This window comes from Bombus pascuorum, chromosome 1, assembly GCF_905332965.1.
Source record: "Bombus pascuorum chromosome 1, iyBomPasc1.1, whole genome shotgun sequence".
Classification (NCBI taxonomy): domain Eukaryota; kingdom Metazoa; phylum Arthropoda; class Insecta; order Hymenoptera; family Apidae; genus Bombus; species Bombus pascuorum.
In genome coordinates, this window is record NC_083488.1 from 2,392,626 (window position 1) to 2,416,299 (window position 23,674).

Genomic DNA, 23,674 nt, shown 5'->3' on the forward strand with positions numbered 1-23,674 from the left:
CTATTTTCTTTTCACGCGTCTGTAGCAACTTTGCTCTATACTAATTTACGCTGCTCTTCGTTATTTCATTTCCTAAGAACTTCTACTCACTGGTAGCTAAGATCTTTTCGCAGTGCTGCTGCAAATGATTGATCAGTTGAACACATAAAGAGTCTCTGGCAAAAAAGCCCTCCACCTCCACGAGGAAATGCACGGTTTCGCTCAGACACTCTTGGAAACCCAGCCTGTAGTGTTCTGCCGCGGTAGACGCGATAGTTGAATGCGATACACTGTCCACGCTGTCTTCGGGATGCGTGTGCACCGATGTCACGGCTGGGTGTTTCGACTCTGAAATTTAATAAAATTCTTGTAAATACGATAAATTATCGATATAGCCAAAGTTGACGTCAACTATTTCCACGCTCCAAGCGACATCGTTAAACGTTAAGTAACACGCGCCATTTAAAGAAATAAAGCCAGGTACGTCTACTATACTATCGGAAAGATAATCAGAGGACGTGTAATTTCATATTGGTGGATATTTTCGTAAGAGAATCGTTATCTTCTAGGAAATTAAGTAAAAGTAATAAAAAACTGGCATTAGGAAATAAAGCAAAAGTAGCGTTATTTTTTAAAATTTTACTCAAAGTTTCAAAAATGGCTGAGCGGTTAAAAAATTACAAACATTCTTTGCAAAGCCTAATTTACATCAAATTTAATCTATTCTTTTCGATCAATCTGATCGGTACCTTGTCGAAGACCTTGAAGATGCTTCATGTGACGTATAGCCATTTCAATGATTTCGGTCTTTTCCACTCTTCCTCGGCCTTTCTTCAAGTACTCGGCCGGTATGAGCCTACTCAAGTCGGCCAAACAATTATTCATACGATCTCTCCTGCGTTTTTCGATAATCCTATGAGACATTGGATCTTGCTGCAACAGGAGAAAAGAAATAACACGTTACTAAAACTTTCGACCGTTTCCGTAAGATAAGGAAGATGATAGCGAAGCGATCGTTTCCACAAGATAATTGACAATATGATACACGATTGAGCTATTCCGAGAGCATGTGTATATCATCGAACGATACGTATGACGTCATTGGTAATATTGTTACGTTATCAACAATTTTTCCGATTTATGATAAATAATTGTGGTATCCGATGTGTAGTAGACCGTTACGTTTGCATTTGACGAAAGTTTACACGATACAAAAAGACGATGACGAGTCGGACGATGTTAGATGTCACTTTGTGCTTTCGACACAGATGGCCACGATTCTCCTCCTACGTAGATACTGTTCTTCGATAACAAACATCGTTTCGCCGCACTCTTTAAGATACAATAAATTCTAAGAAAAACATGGCAAAAAGTAAGAAATATCGAGATTTCTCGAATTTGTAGCGAACTTCGCGATGTTTCGAGTTCGAAAAGAAGCGAAAAAGACGGTACGCAAAATGCTCGGCGAAACGAGAAAACAAAGTGACACGGCTTCGAAAAAGAAGAAAATTGATCGCGCGATCATGAAATAAGATGTCACCTCTTTGTTCATACAGCGTCTCTTCCTCAACGGTGGTGAATGCGCTACCGCATCGACGTGGCTATTCGCGGTGTAGTATTGCATGTTCAAAATATTGTCCATACTGTGCGTCACCATCGTGTTCGGTACGCAAGAACGCGTGAAAACTAATACGCCGTAGTCCTGTTCCGTTTTCAAGCAATCGTACAATCACAGACACTCGCACGCGCGAACAACTTGGCGGAATGGTGGCACGATACGAGAAGGCCCTCTTAGCAATTTAATTAGAAGCCTGACGAAATTGTATCTTACATCCAAGAATATTGCTGTAAGTGGCACGTTCGAACGTTTCCACGAATCGCGCCTCTATATCGCCCCCTTTCAAAGACGTCACTCGATTCGAATCTCGGCGAACGTTACTTCGCTGGTATCCACTGCAGGAAAAAAACTTCTATTTCACGATCTATGTATACGATGATCAACGATATATTCCATAAAGAAACGACAGAGAGTTGCGCATACTGTTGTAAAGGAAAGCAACGTCTCGTATAAACTGACGAAAATAGAGGGACACCGTCGATAAAACGAGACGAAACGATACGACTCGTACGATGTCGCGAAGGCAGCGACACACTATGCGTGCTTCGATATGGTACGACCACGACTGCGATCCACAGCCGGCGGCGCCTACGTTCCTTTAACGAGGAGGGAGATGCCGCTTCGACGATGACGCCGCGCCGCCGCTATCACGTGTTGTAAGCGCGATGCATAACGCCCAACACGTGAGGAAACACGTTTCACCGAGGAAGCCAGCCCCGAGAATTCTCTTCCGTGGCAATTTTCTTCGTTCGCACGCGAGTGCATTCGATGCACACGGCTCGAACTGAATCGCTACTAACGCCAACCGCGGGGAAAAAAAGCAGCGACCGAGCCGCGAGGAGAGCGCCTTCTTTCTAACCGACGAGCACGCGGATTACCGCCTTGAACCAGATACATGCACCGACCGCGACTAATCACGCACGTGGCAAGATAAAATAAATTATTTTACATCGGTGCCACGGAATCGTGATCGTGGAGCCTGGCCAAATGTTTATGATCGCAGTTGCCGTAATGGTATTTTAGGAAAGTCTGTGTAGTTGGACGAAACGAAGGAGATCGGAATATCGGATGTTCCTCCACGCGAAATCGAAACGCCAATTTATAAGAGAAATGATCGATGGTTTTATCGTAATCGTTGGAACAGACCTCGCTGCGAATTATCATACGCTTAACGAGGAAAAAGATAATAAACAAAACGGAAGATCCTACGAAATAAACTCGATACCACGGAGTTCGTCCTCGTGGCATTATCCGACGAACGCTATAGCGTTCGATATACAGACTCGGTACAGCGAACTGTAATCGAGAATTGCTCGTTGACCCTCGACTTCGACGTTTCTGCTGATTCGACGAGACGCGACGAGAACAGCGCGGCGATCCGGGAAAGGAGCCGGATCGTGAAAAATCACTGGGGAACCACATTAACGGGGTCGAGTTATCGGCATTCCGGATATAACCGGACCAGGGAGAACTTTGCGGCTGACATCGAAGCCTGTGTTATGACCAGAGTTTATCGAGAAACGCTTGACCTGCTGGTGTTTTTTAAACGATAACCGGGTATCACCGGATCTAGCAGCTTCATCGCCACTGGTAATAACAAACGAACGCTGTAAGCATCTTAGGGTAAGTCTATGTTTGTATTTAAGACACGCTAGAAAGCATCAGGTTCAACGGTGCGCTTTATCCGCCAATCGATAATCGTTTGGACGAGCTGAAAAATTTGCCGCGATCGAGCATCGTTCGGTTCACCGTTAGATCGGTCGGTAATTCGGTGCAGCAAAAACGTTACGGTTCTTTAGATTGGCAAAACGCTTGGGCCGAGATCGCCGCACGCTGGGCGCTTTTGTAACTATGAAAAAGAAAACTTCGCCCAGTTCGAGCCAAGCGACATAACGAGTCGATAACAATAAGTTCACCGATAAACAGAAATATAACTAGTAAATTAATCGGTAAATAAAAGAAACGTCTTAAGAAACTCTTCTCGTCTTACAACTTTTTTAGTAGCTACCTCGATAAACGATAGTTTTTATCATTCGTAACATCGTATTAGATATAAAAACAAAACGCTCGAACATTAATATATTGTTATCCAACTCGTTTGAATAAGCAAATCGGATACCAGAAAGCTAAAACGCACGAGCCGTTGATTTTAATATACTATTGCGAAACGTGTTTTTCACGTCGCTTGTACCCGGAAACGTGCCTTCCTACGAAGACTTTACAGCTTGACGTAGGAAAGATGAATGGCCTTGATAAGAAGAAAAGAACAATTCCGTGCGAGGATGATAATGCTGTTTGAATAAAAATTTAAGCGAAGATAGAGAAACGGATATAAATGATTTGGAAAAAATTGTTAAGCGACCCGAATGTTTATCAAAGGTTAAATCGCCGATTCCGTTGTTGATAAGACTGTACCAGTAACACGAACAATTACATAGCTTCTCACGGAAATGTTATTTACTCGCCACTCTCGACGCATATGAAGCGTTCCTTTTCGCATAAGTCGTCTAATTCTAGAATATCGCATATCTAATGTCTCCGGTGAACGAATGATCACGTTGACTGCGAAAAATACATTTACGAGGACAAACGTGCGAGACTGATTACGAACAACACCTTGTGAATGGACACGTGCTGTTTTTAGCAACCCTGACGCAACTGGCTACGTATTATTTTTGTTACGAACATAAACTATTATGATTTCCCAGGAGTAAAAGAACGTTAGTCGTTGGTTCGACTTCGATCGACACACACTGCTATTCCAATCGTATATTGCGATAGTATCCTGACTAATATCACGCACTCCGATCGTATATTAATATCAATCAATGCGGCTATAAATTCTGCAAAAACGCAACGTTCGCAAGAATCATAGTGCCTTCTTTATATCCCATATGAACGATGTATTAGCTATAAACGGAAACACGTTCGCGAAATAAAGAATCATGGTATTGATAGATTTTTACGCGGGTGAAGAAACGCGATAGAGGTTGTACTAAAGTCCAAACCAAGAGGCACTATTTTCCAGAATCGAATCTGCATCGCGCCGGTCCACTGGAGTATGATTAACCTCCGATCGGTTATCGAGAAAGCTCCGTTATCGACTTCGTTTAATGGCACCGCGCGAAGTCCAAGACGATATCCCATAACGACGCACTTGCGTCTCATTCGCAGAAAGCTCATAGCAATCGTTACGTCTATACGTCAAGCCCTCGTGACGCTCCGTTTGTTCGTAATCAAACTCCAACGAAACACGTGACAAGAAAATACGAATTCCCCCTTTTGTATCTCGATAAGGAATAGCAGGGGGCAGTACAGGCGAAAAACATAGGGAACAACCAGCCATTTCGTAACAAGATCGACAATTTCACGTCGGTCGTGCGTTTCTTTCGCCGGAGACAAAATAACAAGTGAGTACTTCATACGGTTAAAGCAAACAAGCGATATCGTCGAATGATTCACTTGTCCGTACTTCTATACAGTTACATTTCCATTACGAATATATATGAGTTATTTAACGATTATGTGCATAACTGGCATATTCGAAAAATACAAAAGTTACGAGCAGAGCATTTATTTCGCTCGAAAAAGATATCTCTTCTTTGTCTTTGAAATTCGTATTTCGATTGCAAAGACAAAAGACAAAGACAAAGGTTATAAGAGACGAAGAATGATAAATGCGAAGGAACGGGAAAGGGACAGAGCGTATAATCGTTGTTTCTCAGTAAGTAGGAAAGTGAGTAGTTGCCGAAATAGACAATTCTGTTGAAATATAGGGGAATTTGACTAATCGGTGACTAGATGGCATCACGTGCGAGACGAATCAGTGACACGCAACGTGTAACACGTGCAACGGTGCAACGAAGAGAAGAGATAACAGTTATCTGTCTGTGCGTGTAAGTTGAATCGAAGGAAGATTGTATTCAGCTCGGCTATGAAATTCGTTTGTCGTTCTATTCCGATACAATTTCGCGACCTTTCAATTCAGTCAGCTATGTTTAGCACGAAACTATGAAATTACACGATACCTAAGGTTAGTTTTACAGGGATCTCGCTTATAACCGAGTCCAGTTCAGTCTATAACCATTATGTGATCCGTAACAGTCGAGCGACACGGTCTGTACGATCGTTTTATTCAGTCGTACCATTCTATTTTAAGAAATAATAGCAGTCAATGTTCGATGTTAGGAACTTTAAACATAACTTATGAAAACGTTTCGAATGTAAATTTAAATGCTCGTTAAAGTCAAATAACTGCATCTAATAGATTAGGAAGTAAATATTGTCTCTAGAGACAATTTTTAAAATGGCGGAACGTTAAAAGTATCGCTAAACGAAAAGAACGATAAGGTTAAAAAGTAAGAGGTAATAACCTCTCTATATTATAAGTAGAGGTAAGTAAATTTGAAAATGGAAATTCGAAATAAAAACTTATTGTTAAATATCGAATATCGTAAAATTCAATTTTTCTAATCTAAGTTCATCTCTCTACCAAACTAAACGAGACTAAAAGAAAAGTACTTTCTAAACTTAGAACGTTGAGCGAAAGCAGGGTACTTTGTAACTCTGGAAATCTTTTTAACGGTGACACGCGAATTCTGTAAAATTTGTGTCACAACGTTTGTAACTTGAACGACATAGGAGAGGTCGCTGCTCTTATGGAACACGAATAAGTTCGCGCACATCGTTTCTACGCCAGTGATATTATTATTTGGGTCGCTACCGATAATCATCGCTTCGTGAACGTTTTTCTTCGAGCGTCCAACGAGGGACAAAACGATTTTCTGGCCGTGTTACTCCGTTTCACAAACAACTAATCATTTCGAAGCACGAGAATGAAAATACGATCTGCATAAAGAGATAAGCTAAAGACTTTTTCATACGAACAGGTTTTCTTCGAAACACGGATAAACGTACTTACTCTACGCCACTCTACGAAGTTTCAGAAAACTTGCAGAGGCGCGTGACTCGCATTATCTCGATTGTCACGTGCAAAACAGACAAGGAAACGGAACATCTACCGAGAGACCGCTACTGTTTGTTGTTCGCGTGAAAGACATAGAACAGGAGCGGTTAGGTAAGAAAATATGGTTGAGTAAAGAAAAGCGTATATATATATATCTGATCACTACGTCAGTTAAATAGCTTTTAATTAAATAGGTTAATCCTTGTTACTCCGCCATAAACTTATTGGTTATTCCAAAAACCAATATGTTGTTAATATTGCGAGTTGGGCAAATTCCAATACCTACGATATTTGAATAATATCAATTTGATTGAAAAAAAAAAAAAAAGATGAAAGTGATGAAATTTAGGAAGAAAGCGATTAAGAACAGCGTAACTTGATAATAATTTCCGTGAAACGTGTTGTATAAATATAAATAGGTTAATTCTTGTTGCTCCGCCATAAACTTATTGGTTATTCCAAAAACCAATATGTTGTTAATATTGCGTGTTGAGCAAGTTTCGATACCTACGATATTTGAATAGTATCAATTTGATTGAAAAAAACAAGATAAAAGTCACGAAATTTAGGAAGAAAGCGATTAAGAACAGCGTAACTTGATAATAATTTCCGTGAAACGTGTTATATAAATATAAATAGGTTAGTCCTTGTTGCTCCGCCATAAACTTATTGGTTATTCCAAAAACCAATATGTTGTTAATATTGCGCGTTGAGCAAGGTCCAATACCTACGATATTTGAATAATATCAATTTGATTGAAAAAAAAAAAACAAGATAAAAGTCATGAAATTTAGGAAGAAAGCGATTAAGAACAGCGTAACTTGATAATAATTTACGTGAAACGTGTTATATAAATATAAATAGGTTAATTCTTGTTGCTCCGCCATAAACTTATTGGTTATTCCAAAAACCAATATGTTGTTAATATTGAGCGTTGAGCAAGGTCCGATACCTACGATATTTGAATAATATCAATTTGATTGAAAAAAACAAGATGAAAGTCACGAAATTTAGGAAGAAAGCGATTAAGAACAGCGTAACTTGATAATAATTTCCGTGAAACGTATTGTATAAATATAAATAGGTTAATTCTTGTTGCTCCGCCATAAACTTATTGGTTATTCCAAAAACCAATATGTTGTTAATATTGAGCGTCGAGCAAGGTCCGATACCTACGATATTTGAATAATATCAATTTGATTGAAAAAAACAAGATAAAAGTCACGAAATTTAGGAAGAAAGCGATTAAGAACAGCGTAACTTGATAATAATTGAAACGTGTATTTCACTTCTTTCGCGTGCATTCGCGTGGCCAAGGTTCATTACATACACAGAAAATTATTTAGCTTTCCGATCGTTTACACTTTAAATACGCGATAAAACGTCGATCGTTTCGAAAGTATGAAAATTGAATTAGTGAGCAAACGTTGATTTTATTGTACGTATGTTGATTCCATACGAACGAAGGAATGCCAATACTCCAGACGACATAAAAACTTATAGCAAACTTCGAGTATTTTCTAGGTTGTGCAAAAAAATAGGAGTCGATGAAAAAAAAAAAAATGAAAAAACGCGAAAGGAAAAAAGGGTACGTATACTCGTAGCAAATATTTATCTTGTAGCGTGTGAACAGTATGTTTGAAATATTCTTCTTGTTCGACGAGCGAACACTATAAAAAGCAAAGCCAAAGAAGCATCGCCTAATCTTAGACGGTTTAATCGCGAGCAGAGTACGCGCTTGGGGATCGTCATTGGCCCGTGGTAACACCCGATGACGTAGAAGCTGTATCGAGACCCTGACTCACTGCCGAAGCCATGACCGAGAATCCGGTCAGGTATTTCCCCGCGTGAAACGTTACGGTGGTGTGAAAATCACGTTCGTGCCATCGAGCACATCCGCGACACGTCGTGCATCGGTCAGAAGAAAAAACGACCACGTGTAAACCATACTTCTGGGAAATTCATCGAAGAACCTTGCATTCACCAAACCATTCCGAAGGTTACGATTCGATTCTCGATTCCATCGTATTTAATCCTAAATAATGAAACGGATAAGATAATCAATTGGATCGAGTGTTAATTCATTAGGAAATAAATCATTTCTATCTATATCTATGTAAGACTGTATCTATCTAATTATTTATATTTAAACATGGTTTTCTAGAGGAATGACACAGCTAAAGAAAAAAAGAAGAAACTATTAATTATGAGATATCTGCGAAAATTAAAAGCGAATAGGTATTCTTATTTTATCAATTGTATCAAATTCTGGATAATTGCAAGAAACGATAAGATAATTAAATACGATAAAATTATCGTAGCAACAGATTTATTTAAACAATTATACCTATTAATCATAATTAAATGTTTGCATGACAGTAATTAAAATGTAAATAAAAATCTGTGAAAGTCGTAAATGTCGATTCCCTTATATAACGTGTTCGTTTGAGCGACGGGAATTCAGCACGTGGGAAATTATTCTTTAGAAGACTATTATGGAAAATTACCATTTACTGGAGTAGGGGATTAAGAAACACCCTGTCTATTTTTTACCTTATCACCTGTATCCTTCTCCTGGTGATTCGATATGTATGCAACGATCGATATACGCAAAAACGTATAACAAGTAAAAACAAACTCTTAGAATTATTCGATTCGCAATATAGTAACATAATATTCGATCGGTAACAAGCAATGGAAAAGTACGCATGGTAATTTCAAAATAACTGGAGTACGACTGATTAATCCTCTCGTCGTCGAAATTTGTGTACAATAAAACGTCGATTGAATTTTTCAAGCAGAAGTATCTGAATACCTTGATATCTCTAACGTGGAACAATCGTCGTGTTTATTACAAGAGAGTTTATCTGACAACCTGGTTTTATCGAGATGTTAATCAAGCAGCAACTTAATCCGAGTACGAAACATGTCAAAAACAGGTCACAAGGTATCACTGATAGCGTCGAAAGAAATTCAAGAGGAAAGAAACATAAAATATCGAATATTTTCGTACATCGTTCTCGTGGAAAATTGGGTAGGTAACGTTGATAAATTCAACTTATCGATAAATTCGAGCCAAACCGCGGTTCCCCTTTCGCACCCCATTTTTACTCGCATCGTCACCTCCTTAAAAATACGCTTCAGAGAATAGTTTTAATAACTCGAGCTTTATATATTTTTGCATTTTTATCAATCGGTTATTTTCTAATTTTAAAAAACTTCCGAAAATTTATTTAAACTAAACCAAATCAAAATTTAAATCAAAATTACCATAGCGTTTGGCGAGAAGCATCGATTAACAAAATTACGAACATCGATATTCACTCGGCAAGTTGTAACAGACGGAACAAAATTTCTCCGACAGACGCATACCGTTTTACGCGTAGATCGATTATTCTCAAATCAGTTCAAACGAATCACCATTTTTCAAACGTCGTATCTTCGCTTCGCTCTACGATTTCTCCGTAATCTCGATCGTAAGCTCTCATCGAAACAGGTATTATCACGACATAAGACTAAAGTACGAGAACATACTTTCGAGATTACAGAATCTTTACTAAAAAAAGAAAATGCTTGACTTCGCTGGCGTCCGATGTTTTCAACCACCGATCCTCTCGAAATCGATCGACATTATATAACGACACGAAAACGAAGGTGATTGCGTAACAGAAGATAAAGAGCCGGAGATTTTCACCTTAGCTTCGATTTGACAACCTGAATTGGCAGTCGCGACGATTTCGAAGATATAGAGAGAGAGAAAGAGAGAGAGAGAGAGAGACTCTCGACTGTGCGCCGATCCATAGAATCGAGTCAAGGATAGGCGAGACGTCGTCGTTTCGAGCGGGTCGCGAAATAAATTATTTTTAAGTCCTCGTGTCTTCACGAAAATAAGCGTGAGCTTATGTTACCAATCCGATCGACACTTTCGCAACTGGTCGTCCGATTTTAACGGAAACTTAGTCCAAATCAAAGTTCGTAATAAACGTATCGCGAAGCCGATAACAACGTTTCCTCGGTCAACCGCTTAGAATCGTCTCGTCGCTAAATTGACTTTGCATCGAGCGAAGAGAAAAAAGAAAGCGCGACGGACTTCGTCACGGTCGTTCGTCGTCGCTACAGTAAGATAAAATACTGACTGTACTGTGCGAATTTCTCGAGGAAGATGCTTTCATCGCGTCTCAACGTCAATTTCTTTCGTAATTTCGATTTGTTTGAAAAAAAGATGTCGTGTCTGGAGAAGCGATCGTACGGACGTTCGGACATGACGAGGAATTGGAAAGTCGTTGCGCGTGAAAATTAGGGGGTCACTGAATCCCTCGGGCGCTCTTGAAATTCTAATGTAATCCGCGAATTACCATAAAGCGACCTAGCGATGAAAGCAGGCCACTTGAAATTCCCAACTTTTGTATCGATTAGCTGTACGCGCGTGAACACCGAAAGCCGCATTTCTTTCGCCGTGAATTCCCAGTTACACGTTCGCCTATAATCGCTGAGAGAAGGCATTCGTTTGCATCGCGAATCCGCGTGATCGGTCGTTTGGTTTACGTGATCGCGAGGAGATGCTTCGTCACGCTCAACGGTCACTTCCTGAACGAGAACCGATAATGGATCTAGGAAGCATAGAAATTGCGAAACCAGTACCGAAGCGCAGAAATTTATCCTCCAATTTCAGACACGTTCTAAAAATAACACATTCTATAAATACCTCCAACTTTTTGGAATATATTTCCTACTAATTCTTATATACACGTATGTGTGTGTGTGTGCGTGTATGCACGAATCATTATGAACGCATTCGATGTCCCACTTTCGACAAGTATGAGAGTTTCGACAGAGTTTTAAACCGAAATCAAATTTATGAAACGTTTATAAAATAGCAGATGTAACTCGTGTACGTTGCCCTCGCTGTCTTCGCGCTTTATTTCATCCAAAGAGTCGTAAAACTTAATAGAAGTTGTTTATTACGAGCCCTATGATTCGCGACGTTTGTGCCTCGATTGGCATCTTTCGTTTAAAACGAAACGTTTACTATGATAAATGTAATCGGAATGATTGTTACGCCACTGATGGCATCACCATGGGGAACTTTACGAAAATAAACGGGATCCCTGCTAATTATCAGTCGTAGTTGTAATCAACAGTAAGATTGCGTCGCCTTTCGCAAACGATTAAAGCGCTTTCATTAATGACTATACAACGTTGTTGTTCGTGCGCGTCTGATCGGAACGTGTATCGTGAACTGTGGACTTATGTAAAAGTGGCACGACCGATTCAGAGATGGCACGTTCCTTTCAATGCGAGCATCGAACATACTGTGCGTGATGTATCATTTTTAAGACTATACAGAAGCGTAACGAAAAACGTCGTTATTACGCCTTCGACCAAGCATTTTGAAGGCTTCGTCGCTTGACTGCCATCGTGCTGCGTTAATTTTTACTTTACGATCTCTGTCATTACAGTTCCTTGGTTCGACCCACCCCTCTGTGGTTCGAACCACAACTGAATCGATCGTCGCCGACAGACATCGACGGGGACGAGAGAACGTGGTCGGTTCCTTCGAAGCTAGTAACACGTGAATTGGAATTACCCGTGCGTGAATCTGCAACGACGCACGCAAAAGCAATTGTGCAAGCTGCCTTGAACGATGCTGGATGTCTCGACGCAACGCGATACGACGCGACGCGACGCGGCGCGATGCAACGCGACTAATATCCGCGACACGTTACTCTAATCGTCAAAGCAACTCCTGCCAAAACTGGCATTGCCCACGTTTCACGCCAGACACGACGCCAGAGATTCGAACGTGCTCGTTGCACGTGATCCGATGCAATTACAGAATGAACAGGATATCGTTTCACGAGCGTGTCGCATGCCCGTTGCGTGTAAATATTAATTCAGAACAAGCCGACCTCCCTTCTTGCGAATCTTCGATCATCGTCACGTTTTATCGGGCCATTTTTATCGAGATAAAATGCCACGCCACTACCTAAGGTTTTATATTCTCCGATATATATCACGCAATCGGTTAAGCAGTACTTCTGTTTTCCTACGTAAATTGGAACGCGCGTGATCGAAGCTTCTTCCAGCTAATACCTGTTTAGCGATCGTACTTAAACCAGCGACAAGCTGTTTTCCTGGAATCAATTCGTTTCGTGTCTATTTGTGTTTATTGTTACGATATAGAGATACGACGTATCATGCGAAAATAGAATTTATGTCGTCGAGGCTTCGTAACGCTCGTAAAGAAAAGCAAAAAGCGCAAAAAGTAGAAAGATAATTCGACGCTTTTTTATTCTTGCGTTACTCGCACATAGAATCGAATAACGTGTTTCTTACGTCCAATTACCAGCTTCCTTAAATTCTAAAAGTACATTCTAGATACGTTTCAAAAGATTATACATAAAACATATGAATTGTAAAAAGAGCAAACCGTTAACGTATTCTAAAACGCATAAATATTAATTTTACTTTGTTTCGCGCAAGTTCGACCAATTTAAAAAAGCCACGAATATCGATGTCATAATTCTAGCGTGATGGTTAATCGGCCATGTAAGATATTCATGAAAGAGCCGTACTATATCGTCTGACGAACCTATGCAATGGAAACTCCCGAGCAGAGAATCCGTCACACCTGGCCAAGCTCGTAAAATCAAGCTATACTGCCAAACAACGTGGCGATGCCAGGCGATCCGAATAATTCGTCAACGACTTTAACAGGTGCATTCCTCGCGACGCGATATGCGCTTCGAGGGGCCACGTTTTCTGGCACGTATTGCTCGTTAATATAACACGATCGTAACCCGAACCAGAGTTTGAATGAATAATCGACGACGAATCGAAGGGAACGCGCGAACCAAAATTTATCGAAAGTCGAAATTCGATACGGATTTTATAATAAATAAGAAAGGCTTTTGTAAGTTTGGCCAAGGTATACAACGCCATGCTGAAACCAATTTCGCCCAGACGCGATGTCGCAACCCTCGTTTTCGAGAAATGTGACCGTCATCGGCGGCAACCAGCTGTTGCATCACCAGTCGATTCGAAAACACGGAAAACCTTTCTCTATGCTGGCCTAAATACCGGTTCCTCGAGCGACGGATCTTACTGCGGCCTTTCCGGTCCCCGTGCCGTGTACGAACTTGCGAAGATTGATACATATCGCGGTTACTACAGTTCCAAACCGCTAGACTAGCATAGTCTCTTTCTTTCAATTTCTTCCGAATCTTGGGAAGAAAACAAAGATGACACGGTGAATAATACAAAGAGAAGACAAAACGACTCACCCTAGAAACCTTCTTCTTGGTATAAACCTCGTCATCCTCGGAGGCTGTAGCAAAGTTCAAGTTTCCTTCGCAATATCCAGCGCCTATTCCCATCCTGTATATTTCGTCCTTGCAAGATCTAGCATCCAGACTGCAAACAAAACATAGCATCCATTTATACCAGAGTCTAATTCGCTCTCTTTGTTCCTCGTATATTGCTAATAATATTACGTGGATAATATTGCGTTTACACAACTTTTACGGGTTGTTTCAACGTTTAGTCCCTAATGGGCGAGATATAAGGTGAAACGATTTCAAAATTCGATCCTTGGAATTTCGTAACGACAGTCACGTAAAGATCGTGAATTCCTGTCGCGATTGCACCGTGACGCATGGTGCTCCGACGAAAAGAAATTTCCCGCGACAGTTCCGTGAACAATGGCACAGCGACAGCAGAAAGGATGTCGTGTTCGAATAACTCTCGTCGCTTTCACATTCGTGCGAGTTTTAGTAGAAACGTGGAAGGTTCGTAAAACTCTCGAAAAATGCTGCTCGAGATCCAGCCAGAAATGGATCGTTGCAAAATGTTGAAAAACGCGGATCACCACGATCGTGCGAGCTAACAAAACACACGGCCGTAAAACTGATTTTCTCAATTACGATTACTCGACTCGCAAACATATGCGAATTCTTCTTCGAACGACGGGCTTGTGATTTATTACCGGACAGTACTTTATGACTTCTAGGGATCGTTGGAATTATAAGAAATTTATAATTTTCACGATTCGCGGAGATCGTTTGTCAGATATTTGACTAAATGATAAAAAACAAATTCTTGGAAACCTCGTGCCTGAATTATGCGCATCGTAATGTACAAGAAGTAAACGTTTCGGCGTATGTTAGAAATTTTAATTTATAAAAATGTATACGATAGATACATATAACAGGCAAGAACGTACATGTATAATAAATCGCAAGCAACTTCAAGGTTCCAGTAAATTGAAACATTTTGACAAATGTATACGAACCTGTTATTTACTTGTCTTGAAATATCCATTCAAGTTTCTATTCTCGTTATCGTTAGTCGAGTCGTTACTTGCTTCGAGTAGCTCGAATTCGAACGAGTCGATTAATCCGAACGAGTTTGAAGAATCAATGGGTAAATGGAACGAAGTTCCGCGATGCGGACGAGTTACCAGATGTCGAGCACGTGTTCATCGATCGGCGCGTTACTCGCGGAATTTCTCTAGGCGGAAATGATCGTCGTCCATCCAGCTCGGCCGCAGCTATAGGCGCACACTTTACGTAACGTTTCGAACTACGGAGCAAACGTTTCAGTCAATAACCCGACACGTCCACGTCCTCTGCCCCGTTATAGATTTCTTGCTGTAAATAGAGTCGACGGAAAAGGCACGAGTATCCGCGCATTATTGATAACACCGGCAATGTCGTACCGCGTAAAAGTTGCAGCTGACACCGGTTCACCGTGCAGCTGACCGAACGCTACGACAGCCTTAACGATACCCCCGTTTTCCCATCCACATAAATATTGAGGAACAGCTTAAAGGTTCTCAGATATCCGCGATTCGTCGCGTTCAAACAGCATCGAATCGCAACGATACAATAAGGTCTAAAGAGAATCATCCTCGCTAATGTAGGGCAAAACGTAGCTTTCGAACGAATTAACAGAGTCGAGCGCTAGGTATAGGATCGGACAGATCGTCGATGAATAAGTAATACATACATAAACGGCGAATATCTGAAACGGATAACAAAATTTGTCGGTACTCTAATAAAACGTAATTAAAACGTTTCGTCTAGTATTTTTCATTTTTCGAGATGCGTTAAGATATTTAAAGTTACCCGTGTTTCTTACTTTTTTGATGCAATTATATTACCCATAATATTATTATATTACAAGTTATACTATGCAAACGTTGATCGATGTTAAACAGCTTTTAAAAACGGCGAATATCTGAAACGGATAACAAAATTTGTCGGTACTCTAATAAAACGCAATTAAAACGTTTCGTCTAGTATTTTTCATTTTTCGAGAATCGTTAAGATATTTAAAGTTACCCGTGTTTCTTACTTTTTTGGTGCAATTATATTACCCGTAATATTATTATATTACAAGTTATACTATGCAAACGTTGATCGATGTTAAACAGCTTTTAAAGATGCAACTTTTTCTATAGAACTTCTTTAAAAAATTCCACCATAATTCATCTATAAAAATACCCGATATAATCGGTTAATTTTGGAATTTCCTCCAAACTATGGCCCATTATCAGAAGGAAACGTTGTACGTACCGAAACAGCTAGATGATATTAATAGAAGGATTATTCAGTAAATATTCTCTTCCAAGTTATTCGCAGAGCATTCTCTTCGATCTCATTCACCATTGTACGCTTCGATGTCGTACGAAGTTTTTTAATTGAAAAATTGTCCGACAAGATTACTTGCTTGATACTTGATAATTTGTTGAATAACTACAAATTAAATCACGCTATACACACACAACATGGATGCAAGAAATCGTGATTTTCAGCGGGCAAACGTCTAATGGTTTCCGTCACAGCTCGTTTACCAGTCATCGACGAGGAAACGATTACAATGCGGTGAGACCGAATAAAAACGTGCTAGCTCCTGTTTTCCTTTTACATCGCAAATGCAACTGTGTTATGTACCAATACGGTAAGAATAATTAATTACGTGGAAACTTTAAACGGTTTCGAATTTTTTAACGCTATCAAACGATCAACTTTCTTGCATATAATTCAAGCGATGTTCATAGTAAAATGTTACAAGTTATCGGCATTGATCAATTTTCTTGCATCACGGTAAAAGGTTTGACGATGAAAGAAAACGTTTCTAAGAAGCACCTAAGAACAAAAGAATTAAAAAATTCCAAGAAACTTGGTACTCTGATCGGAGATACGAAGCTTTCTATGCTCAAAATTGGAGCTTTCGATTATAAAAAAAAAAAATCCCTACAACCTACAACTCGTAACTTGTCGATTCGTTAATATTATTTATTTGATACAAGCATTGTGTAAGAGGAATTTGTTATGCAATAATGCCTTTGTTAAGACGTAAACGGTATTTTTCGAACGACTGCAAAGCGTGACGGCTGACGTTCCAAATTAAGCTTACGCCATAGCGAATAGTTGAATACACAAACGGTTGCACTAGCTAATTACTATGCACACATAATTAAAGCTGGGTGTCTAGAATGACTCAATACGTAGTACCGGCTGAGGTACGAGCCTTGCTAGGCTACAATAAACAAAATATCGTTGCCTGGCAGGCAAGTGCAAGTAGAACGATGTACCTTACCTTCTTACATCGCAATATGCTGCGCTGGTAAGAACGTAAGATTTTGTTTGTTCTTCTTAAAAGTGTAAATTTCTAGGAACATTTATCTGTTTCGCAAGGTAAGATCGAAAACAAGATAAAAGTATATTAGCATCAGAACGTGCGAGTAAATAAATTACCTATTTGGGTAATAATTTCTTGTAGTCGAGCGAGTTTCCTTGTTGCTCTTTTTTCTTCTTTCTTTTTTCTTTTTGTTTTTCCAGTTTATAAATCTAAAATGCGTACTAAGAATCATTTTACGCCGAAGGCTATGCGCTATATAAAGACAATATCCTCGTAGCGGAATTGTACATAACATTCCGTCGACGCGACACGTGCCAACTCTTTCTCGGCTCGTGTTAAACATTGGGTCGATCACGTAACACATACGACGAGTTAAACAGACGCGAGATTCTTGCGATCAAGGAGAAAGAAAAACAGTCGCATCTTCTTCTTTTTCCTCCTCGCTTCGCGTTAACGGTAAAATATTTCGCATAAGAATTCCGTATTCGCTTTAATAACCTTGTTTAGCGCATTTAACATAGCGATGGCAATATTATACAAAATTTCTATTTTTCTTAATTTCGTTTCAAGGCGGATCCCGGTTATTTACGAATTCATTACGCAAGAGATTCTTTGGTAAAAAATTAATGAAGCGTTACGACGATGGAAGATATCGGTTAATGAAGTTTATTAACCAAATTACGTTCAACGATTATTCGTATCGTGTGAATGAAGATCGTTTAATTCAATGTTGCATATCATTGCACTAAAAAAAAACCTTAAACCAATGTTTGAACATCGATATATAATTATACGTACACCAATCGATAAAATTAAGTTTCTTTATTGTTATTCGTCGCGCAGCTCCGAAGCAGAATTCACGATAGAGAAATTTCACGGCTAATCGCGTCGCGTATAATTTGTGTAATGAAAGGAACGCATTATTGTCGAGCGATTATCGTACAGCCACGTACCGTTGTCTATGTAATGCTTAGCAACGCTTTAACCACTAATGATATTACTTTCACGCTTTGACATTTGCTGTCAATTTGCGAACAATCTATTTACGTAGCTGCAACACCGAAATGTAATGACGATGATGATGCGACGCGTAATAGCGGATTCTGACCACTAGACGATGTCGAAAATTTAAACCATTGCAGGTGATTACGATTAACGTACATAGAGAAACGTACTTAGAACTGGCTCGAAACTTTCTCGATCGAATCCGTTCTAAATTTCTATCGCTGATTCTATTATCGATTAAAATAATTAAAAGACGATCGAAGAATCAGCTTCATCCACTAACAAGGTTTAAATATCGGTAGATCAAAGGCGTTCGCAACGCTATACTAAAACAAGATATAGCTGTTATTCATCCAAGGTATTTATGTATACCTATTTATTTTCATCGTACCACTATAATTATAATTATCTATGTACCGTATTTTTAAACGCACACATAGGTCAATAACTCTAGTGTTAAATTAAGAATGCCATCATAATAAAAATGTTAATAAGGATAGAGCGTACTCGGCAGAAATACGTATGTGAAACAAGCTAAACTCTCTCGCAGTTCGATACCCATTACGTGTTTTTCGACCAAAAAAAAAACAACAAGACAACGTCCTTGGCTTCATCGACAAGCAGGCGGTTCGTTACACGGTATCTATTTTTTTCCACACGCTTCGCTGAGATGTAAATGATGTAACACGCAAGTAAATTATCTGAAACAATTTTCTGCATCGTTTCTTGCACGAGCACGAGCACGTTGAACGTGTTACAGGCGAGAAACCTCGTGTATCTGCACGTGGTTGACATTTTCCGACATGTGACTCCGGTTCCCCCTTTCTTCTTCTTTATTTTTTGCACCGCTTGCACACTGTTCGTCGACGCACACCTGTACATCCATTCCTGCACGCACCTCTTCGTCGTCTGTACGCTTTCGTAAGTAAACGCAGAACTGTCCGTGTAACCACGTTGATCTCCGAATGGAAAGTTCGGAATTTTTATTTGAATACTCGACGAAATTGTTGAAGCTTAATAACTCGTTAAAATTTCCATTTTTTACGCGAAACTATGTTCGATTGTAGATATCTTCCGCGTATGAAGGGTTTGATGGAGTAATTTTCAAGGCAGTTAGGCGAAGAATTCGACCCAATTTCGTAGGAGCGTTCCTGGTAAAAGATAATTAAATCGTAGAACTTGCGAAATATAGCAATTTCAAGTTTCCAAACTTCGAAACTGTAACACGACCCGATATTAATATCGAAATATGAATCACGGGAACCAAAAATATCACGAATATGCCTCGCGGTTCGTTTTTCATCTCTATCGTAAGTCGGCTGAATCAGAAAGGTACAATTAGCAAAATTAATTTCCTCCGCCCGCTGGGACAACATTTCCAGACTGAATCAGTGCCAAAGGTAACCTAACATTCGTGGTACCGTCTTTTCAAATTCGATGAACGCATTGCTGCTTAAAAGTTTGGTATCACTTCCAATATTATTTACAAATTACGACAGCAAAATAAAACACAATATTTTATATATATTGCATATATATTCCGATAGATTTATTAATGATATTTGTTGCTACTCTTATCTTTCATTTCTGCCAGCAATAATGTTTTACCATTCTTTCGTTTGAACGAGGTTTCTAGGTCAGAATTAGTTTATTGCACCCTAAGGATTAGGGTCAAATTTTTCACCGATGTTTCGTATATATACGTAGAGGCCAAAAATTGTTTGTGCCTCGAACCACGATAATTTATTAATTCATCGCCGTTTTCGTGGCCGTGCTCGTTTCGAACTGGCACAGTTCACGTGTTGCGAGATTGCGCAATGATTAGCTTACATTAAAAGTCCAACGACAGTTGCAAAACGCTGGTATCCGTGAATTCTATCTGGGTTCCGTTACCCGTGCGCCACACGTGCGACGAGAATTTTTTTTCTTTTTTTTTTTTCTTTCTGGCATCCGGCGAATTACGGTGGCATTCATCAGGTGCGCGCGAAAGCGCAGGATGGACGGAGCTGTGATTTCGTAACGAGACTTCGAGTTACTCTCCATTAATAGCGGCTGCAATTACACGGATCCGCCCATCGGCACAAGAATATCCGCGAACTCTCCGCTCGGCGTGCAGCAAACTCTACTCGTGACGTAACACGTTCATGCACGCGAACCGTTTTTGATTGTCCTAGTGTGTCGGTAATCGGGCCAAACAGAAAAGGAAGTCCAAAAAAGGAGGTCGAGAGGATGCAACCTCGTACCGACACGACGCACCAACGGACACGCTTCCTTGTTTGTCTTAAGAAAATGGAATGCTGGTGAGTGTTTCGCACGGATAAAACAAACTTCACGGATATCGAAATAAACATTGCGAGTTACATTCTTCTAGTTGTGGTCAATACGTTCTCGATCTTGAAAAAACAAACGCATGTTCGTATGGATTTTCATCTAAATTTTATAATCTTATACATACGACAAAAAAATTCAATCGAAGTTGTTTAAATAATGGAGAATGGAGAATGCGCGAATCAACAAGCAACTTTGATTATTTATTAAATCGTCTTATATTTATAAAACGTATTCAACGGGCGAATGTCCGAGTCAGCTCTTTCGTTTTCGTTTCGATTAGCGTCCTCGTAATAACGGGGCTACGGTTGGAGTCTGGTTAATGCGGACATTTCTAAACAACCGTCGAAATCACGCATGACCTTAATTACGATCTGGATTTTAATTGGCTCGAAATCCAAGCACGAAAGACCGCCAACTGTACCTGCGGTTCGCGACGTCCTTCGTCGACCTTACTGCCCACCACCTTGCTTGGCTCTGTCCGTGCGTGCTGTCACTTTCACATATGGTTGCACCCACAGCATTGGCTGACTCGTGCACGTGCGTCAGCCGCTCAGTCAGAAGACGACCTGTTTACTTACTTTATATGCTCACGATTCTTTCCCATTTTCCACATTTTATCCACCTATGCGAATTATTCGCCCTTTAACGCTGCAATTTAGAAATTTCGCTGAAAAATAGTGGACGACGACGACGATGTTTTTCCCCTCCCATCTAGTCCTCGCCAGAGCTTATTTCGTTAAAGTTTCGTTATCGTTTGGAAAAAGAGAACGTTTCTTTGAGTTTAAAAGGAGAATGAGTCACGATCGGGTTCAGTTGTCATCGTCGAGTGATTCATATTTTTTAAGAACCTAAGTTTTAAAATGCGTTATCACCGCAAGTGTATGCCGTATCGATCAAGCTTTCGATCGATACGAGCCCTATCGAGATACAAAGCGATGTTAAACGTATAAATTTGTAAATCGATTACTACTGTACAGAAATTTGTGAACTCGAAGCTATTATTTCTCCCAAACTATTAAAGTTCTCTGCGATAATTATACATATACTCCGTAGCGTAACTATACCGTCGACGACCAAACAGACAGTATTTAAATTATATAGCGCGTTAAAATGTAAATAAGTATTGTATTTCAATGCATAAATAACCATGATTTCTGTTCTTGACATCTCAATTATACACATGATCTCACTTGTTCAATCTCTGAATCCGTAACAATTATTTTCTACGAAGAAAGTGGCCAAGAATAATATTTGTCGAAGCCACGAAAAGTGACATCAATCGTCAAAATTTTCCTCTGAATATTCCAAATTACAAAATATCTGTTACAATTTGCGTACAGATAAATTCATAAATTTGGCAAAGCTCTCATACTACATTTTCAACAAACGACAAAATTCAAAATAGTGGACACAGAGAATAATTTATTATCTTTCGCTCGTATCTCTTCGAACCGAGTAATTTGGAATTTGACATCTAGTCGGCCACTACACAGCTAAGAGATTAATAACTCGCCGCTTATCTCGAGTTATTCTTTGCAATGACAAAATGAAAATCCATTTTAAACTGCGTACTTGACTTTGGCTTCAGATCGTGCGGAAATCGGCGTTTCACGAATTCTCGTTAATCAACATTTTTATGTAACGTCACGGTTTTCTCGCGCACGCAGCTTGCTGAATGAAAAACTATGCTTTCGACGGAGAACTGAGAATCTCGTTGTACGTGTCTCGCAGATTTATGCGATATTTTTGCATCGAAACCACAGAGAATTAGTAACCGTTAGATTTTCGAGTAAATCTTTACATACGCATAATATATTTATTTATTTTTGAACGCGAAATCGATAAAATAAAACATCGTCCAAAGTTATTCAACGACCTTCCGTGACCTTTCTGCCAATGGAAGCGTAGTCATTAACGCCATTCACTTTCACGTTATATCATAAACCACGAATCGACTCACGCACGTGCGTAAAGTGGGCAGCGTTCATAACCACGTAGAAAACGGCAAATAAATCTGCAGCATTTTTATCAGTCGATCGCTACCACGCTGAACGTTTCTTCGGTCTGTTTATCATTCTCGTTCGCGACTCCCACGACTAGCATAGGGATCACGTAACCGCAAATAAATCTGTCTTATTTGCGAAGAAGGAATTAGAAACTTAGAAATTTCCGCAACTATGATTTTCCTTTACGCGTTATCAACGTGCATCATCATCTAGCGATCGTTCGAATTTCCGAATGCAAGCTAACAAACAGACTACGGAATATTAATTCCAAGAAAATAAATATCACGTTCCTAGTATCGCTTTTTTCTTTTAGTATCGTTTTATGTAAGAAGCGATGTAATTTTTATCGATTAACGGATCAACAGTACCAGATCCTACCGAAGGCTAAAATATTTCTCTAAAAATGCAGCTAATTACACTTGAACATACACGTTACTTTAATCTATTCTAAGAACCCTAAACTGCAAGAATTTCCTTGTTGCGATAACTCAAACTTCCTCGCAGCGACAACTTGAAAAACATGTTCTCGAAATCGTGTCGTTTTTATCGTAACACTGCAGTAACGTACATACGTCCACCTACAACGAATCAATTGGATCACGTTCCTTTTTAAACCAATCAATTTTAACCTGAGACATCTGCCAACTTTATCAAAGCCCGAGGATCATTGCGCGTAAAATTTTATTCCCATCCTGTCATCTGACAATCTCATCATCTCTCACCATCGTAACGTTATTTGTAATCCTTGCAAACGATATGCAATTTCTTTGGATTTTCTCTGATATTTCCTTCTGATATAATTAAAGAACTGTCCTGATGTAGACGATACTCGCGCGGATTTAATTGAACGAGACTCTCCGTGTACTCGTTACAATTTCTTCCAACGAGTAATGAATCATCTAAGATAATCGATTAGAAAGAACGAACGAGCGATTTCAGGGGAGACGAGAACGTTCCATCCTACTATCCGTATTAACGTTATGACGCTAAAGTACGTGTGTCGACAATCGGCGAGGATGGCCGACAGTGTCGATCGGACGGCACGTGAATAGCAATGAACATTTCGCGCACGCACGCACGTCGTGATTGTGTCGTTCCTTCGTATCGTAGGATAATATCGAGTGG

At 39.7% G+C, this 23,674-nt stretch overlaps 2 protein-coding genes across 7 annotated transcripts in view; one reads left to right on the forward strand and one right to left on the reverse strand.

The window, feature by feature from the left end:
- The window catches only part of LOC132916122 (DNA-directed RNA polymerase II subunit Rpb4-like), a 346,958-nt gene that overhangs the window by 248,977 nt on the left and 74,307 nt on the right, over positions 1-23,674 (forward strand). The gene's annotated exons all lie outside the window — the stretch shown is intronic.
- LOC132916126 (transcription factor cwo) overlaps positions 1-23,674 on the reverse strand; it is a 39,288-nt gene that overhangs the window by 1,920 nt on the left and 13,694 nt on the right. Inside the window, exons 1-4 of one of the 5 annotated variants that reach the window (XM_060975926.1) lie at positions 14,854-14,897; positions 13,847-13,976; positions 729-912; positions 91-327 (exon numbers count right to left, since the gene is read on the reverse strand). In XM_060975926.1, coding sequence (XP_060831909.1) covers positions 91-327; positions 729-912; positions 13,847-13,976; positions 14,854-14,882 — 580 coding nt within the window. In that variant the 5' untranslated portion in view covers positions 14,883-14,897. Of the gene's footprint in view, positions 1-90; positions 328-728; positions 913-1,519; positions 2,174-13,846; positions 13,977-14,853; positions 14,898-23,674 lie in introns of those variants that run through there. The other 4 variants (XM_060975924.1, XM_060975929.1, XM_060975927.1 and 1 more) reach the window with 4 other exon arrangements.